The 4,405-nt window shown below is 39.2% G+C and overlaps 1 protein-coding gene across 1 annotated transcript; it reads left to right on the top strand.

Moving 5' to 3' along the window:
- The first annotated feature begins 2,302 nt into the window (after nt 1-2,302).
- On the top strand, nt 2,303-3,169 carry LOC139853528 (uncharacterized). The gene has a single exon (XM_071842919.1). It carries the CDS (start codon nt 2,303-2,305, stop codon nt 3,167-3,169), a length of 867 nt encoding a protein of 288 aa, XP_071699020.1.
- Nucleotides 3,170-4,405: the final 1,236 nt, after the last annotated feature.

The raw sequence follows: 4,405 nt of genomic DNA, 5'->3' as shown, positions 1-4,405 counted from the left end.
TACATTTATATACATTAAACCTATGATCTCACCAACATTATTGTTGACATTTTTAAGCATGTGTTTTCTCAGGTCCTTAAGCAGGAGTCCGCATACATTTAGGTTGGCTTTTGGGATGTCGTCAGGATGTCGGGACGTCGTTTTAAAAATAAATCATCATGCACTATGTTTAAATGTTGTACTTTGTTATGTTATGGTTGTAATTGTTGTACTTTACTTTTAAGTCCCGACATGTAACTCAAAACTTGTACTTGTGTGTTGAAATAAAAACGTTTCCGCTGTCGTCTTTAGAAATCGTTAACTATAACTGGGACACCTATCACGTCACATTTCGGGATCAAAATGGGGTCGTGACAGACATGGTATCAGAGCCCACGTTATAGGGAACCAGGACTGCATTAGTGTGTCTAAGATTCTAGGATGCATTAGTGAGTCGGGTCTATAACGGAGTCATTTTCCGTCTTTCACGTATTTGGTCTTTTGTTGTCATTTTGCTTACCGAAACTTCTATATTTTAACTTGTATGTTTTTGTGTGATGACTTAAGATGGCCGCCTCACAAAGCTCGATGTCTTCCAACTACTATCCCGACCCGATAGTGAACTCAAGCTCAACTGGTGATGATAGCTCTGACGAAGACGCGAATGTTTACCAGTCATTTTGGAGACGTTGGGGTTGGGTTAGAACCATGATTTCCTCTTGGGTACATGAGGAAGGTACACCTTATCATGAGGTGCACGTTCCACCATCCCGAGGAGGTGTTGATGTCTTGACTGGCCAAACTGTTAGGGACACTCTTTTTACCGTTATTTCTCGAATTTGCCTTCTTGATAACCGTATTTCTAGGGTATTTCATGCTGTTCAAACGTTGTATGATTCCGATAAGCAAGAGGCATTAGAGGCTTCTATCAATGGGCTTAGGGATGACTATGATAACCTTTATGCTAGGGTAGAGCTCATTATGCAGGTAATGTTGATAGAATGGAGCGTAACATGATTGATTTTGATTCAAGGTTGGGTGCTATGGAGGCGATGCGTTTAGCAGACTTGCAAATGTTTGCTCAAGATCACCAATGGAGATCTTAGATTGCTTTGGGAGATTGTAGTGATCCCTACTAGTGTTGTACGAGATTAGTAAATTTTGATTATCTATCACCTAATCGGATATATATAGGAATAGTAGTAGTGACTTAACTTGTACTAGAAACTTATCTAAGTGAACTGTAATGGGTAGATATTACCCAAGTTTTGTAATTATAAAATGCTAATGGAAAAGGCTTTTATTATTATGAAGTTTAGTTCATTTCCTTAATTGTGCCATTATGTACAATCACTACTATTTATTTTGTATATATTACTCTAAGTAATTGATGGTCTCTTTTTGATTATCATGAAGGATAATGCAAACACGAAGGACTTTTACTGACGCTCAAGTTGACGAGATGATTAGTCAAAGGGTTAATGAAGCTTTGGCCGCTGCTGAGGCACGGAGAGTGCAAGCTAATGCGAGTCAAGCTGGAGGTTCAAGTGGAAATAATGCTCCACAAGGATGTACCTACAAGGAGTTCTCCAACGGCAAGCCTCAAACTTTCACTGGAATAAAAGGACCGGTTAGTTTGATGAGGTGGTTTGAGAGGCTCGAGTTAGTCTTTCGAATAAGCAACTGTGCAAATACGGATAGAGTAAAGTTTGCTACTTGTACTCTTCAAGATGGTGCCCTGACATGGTGGAACAATTATGCTCAGCCTGCAGGAATGGACGCGTCATATGCAATACCATGGGAAGAATTCAAACAAGCAATGATCAGCGAGTATTGTCCAAGAAACGAAATTCAGAAACTAGAAATGGAATTGTGGAATTTGAAAATTCAGGGGAATGAAAATACGGGATATACAAAACGATTCCTAGAACTTCCCCTATTATGTCCAGAGTTAGTTACTACTGAAGCAAAGAAGATCGAAAGGTATGTGTGGGGACTTTCGAAAGAAATCTAAGGTAATGTAACATCATCCAAACCAGAAACACTCCAAAGTGCTATTCGAATGGCACACGGCCTAATGGATCAGATTACATGTCATGAAAACCTGGAAGCAACAACAGATACAAAAACTCAAGGCGGTAAGCGTAAGTGGAACGAGAACCAAGGAAATAGTTCTCACCAGAAGAAACAAGATACCACCAAGTTTGAGAATGCCAATGCCAAGAAGAATTATAATGCCAAGAAACCTTATTGCAATCGATGTTATAAGCATCATTATGGAGCTTGTACTATTGTTTGTGATAGGTGAAAAAAGGTAGGGCATATGTCCAAAGATTGTAGAGTCAATCTCGCACAGCCAACTGGAAACAAACCTAAAACTTGTTATGGATGTGGACAAGTGGGACACATGAAGAATCAGTGTCCGAATGCCAAGAAGGATGGAAATGCAAAAGGTAGAGCATTTAATATCTTGGCAAAAGGAGCTCGTGAAAATCCTGATTTAGTCACGGGTACATTTCTTCTAAACAACTGCATTGCTTATGTACTATTTGATAGTGGTGCTGATAGAAGTTTTATTTCTAAGTACTTTAGTACCGTAATTAACGTACCTCCAACTGCTTTAGATACTAAGTATATCATAGAATTGGCTAATGGCAAAACTTTGAAAGTAGATAAGATCTTTCAAGGTTGTGCTCTAACGTTAGCTGATAAACTATTTGAAGTCGATCTTATGCCTGTTGAGTTAGGTAGTTTTGATGTTATTATTAGTATGGATTGGTTATCTAAGAACCATGCGAACATTGCTTGCACGGAGAAATCCATTCGTATTCCTCTCGCGAATGGTGAAACTTTGGTAGTTCAAGGAGAAAAGAGTGGCGCAAAACTCAACATCATTTCTTGCATGAAGGCTCAAAAATATTTAAGAAAAGGATGTCAAGCCATCCTCGCGCACGTAAAGGTGATGGAGTCGGAGAAGAAGCGACTTGAGGATGTACCGGTAGTAAAGGATTTTCCTAGAGTTTTTCCTGAAGATTTACCTGGTCTTCCTCCACATAGACAAGTTGAATTTCAAATTGACTTAATTCCGGGAGCTGCACCTGTTGCTCGACCACCGTATCGATTAACACCTTCAGAATTGCAAGAGTTGTCGAACCAATTACAAGAACTGTTGGATAAGGGATTTATTTGACCTAGTTCATCGCCCTGGGGTGCTCCTATCTTGTTCGTAAAGAAGAAAGATGGATCTATGAGGATGTGCATAGATTATCGAGAGTTGAATAAATTGACGATTAAGAATCGGTATCCACTACCGAGGATCGATGATTTGTTTGATCAACTACAAGGATCTAGTGTATATTCGAAGATTGATTTGAGATCTGGTTATCATCAGTTAAGGGTCAAGGAGGATGATATTCCTAAGACAGCTTTTAGGATGCGATATGAACATTACGAATTCTTAGTCATGTCATTTGGTTTGACTAATGCACCTGCGGTATTCATGGATCTCATGAACCGTGTGTGTAAGCCGTATTTGGACAAGTTTGTTATCGTATTCATCGACGATATTTTGATCTACTCTAAAAGTAAAGAAGAACATGAAGAACACTTGAAGATAATTCTTGGATTGCTAGAGAAAGGGCAATTATACGCCAAGTTTTCAAAGTGTGATTTTTGGTTGCAGTCGGTACAATTTTTGGGTCACGTGGTTAGTAGCCAAGGTATTCATGTTGATCCTGCCAAGATCGACGCTATTGGCAACTGGGAAGTTCCTAAGACTCCAACTCAAGTGAGACAATTTTTAGGTCTTGCTGGATATTACCGAAGGTTTATCCAAGATTTTTCGAAGATTGCGCAACCTTTAACTACACTGACTCACAAAGGAAAGAAGTTTGAATGGTTAAATGAACAAGAGTCTGCATTTCAACAATTGAAGCATAAACTAACTACTGCACCCATATTATCTTTACCTGACGGAAATGAAGATTTTGTGGTTTATTGTAACGCCTCGCGTCAAGGACTTGGATATGTTTTGATGCAGCGACAGAAGGTCATTGCTTATGCATCACGACAGCTGAAGGTGCACGAACAGAACTATACAGCTCATGATTTAGAATTGGGAGCTGTTGTCTTTGCCCTTAAAATGTGGAGACATTATTTGTATGGAACTAAATGCACTATATTTACGGATCACAAGAGTCTTCAACATATTTTTGATCAGAAACAATTAAATATGCGACAACGGCGTTGGGTTGAATTGTTGAATGATTATGACTACGAAATCCGTTATCATCCTGGGAAGGCTAACGTGGTTGCCGATGCATTGAGTCGAAAGGAAAAGATTAAACCTCTTCGAGTTAGAGCACTGAATATAACTATTCGTGCAAATCTTGTTTCGCAAATCTGAGATGCTCAGTTAGAAGCTGTG

The sequence above is a fragment of the Rutidosis leptorrhynchoides genome, chromosome 6 (genome assembly GCF_046630445.1).
Source record: "Rutidosis leptorrhynchoides isolate AG116_Rl617_1_P2 chromosome 6, CSIRO_AGI_Rlap_v1, whole genome shotgun sequence".
NCBI lineage: Eukaryota > Viridiplantae > Streptophyta > Magnoliopsida > Asterales > Asteraceae > Rutidosis > Rutidosis leptorrhynchoides.
This window is presented reverse-complemented; position numbering and strand designations above follow the sequence as displayed.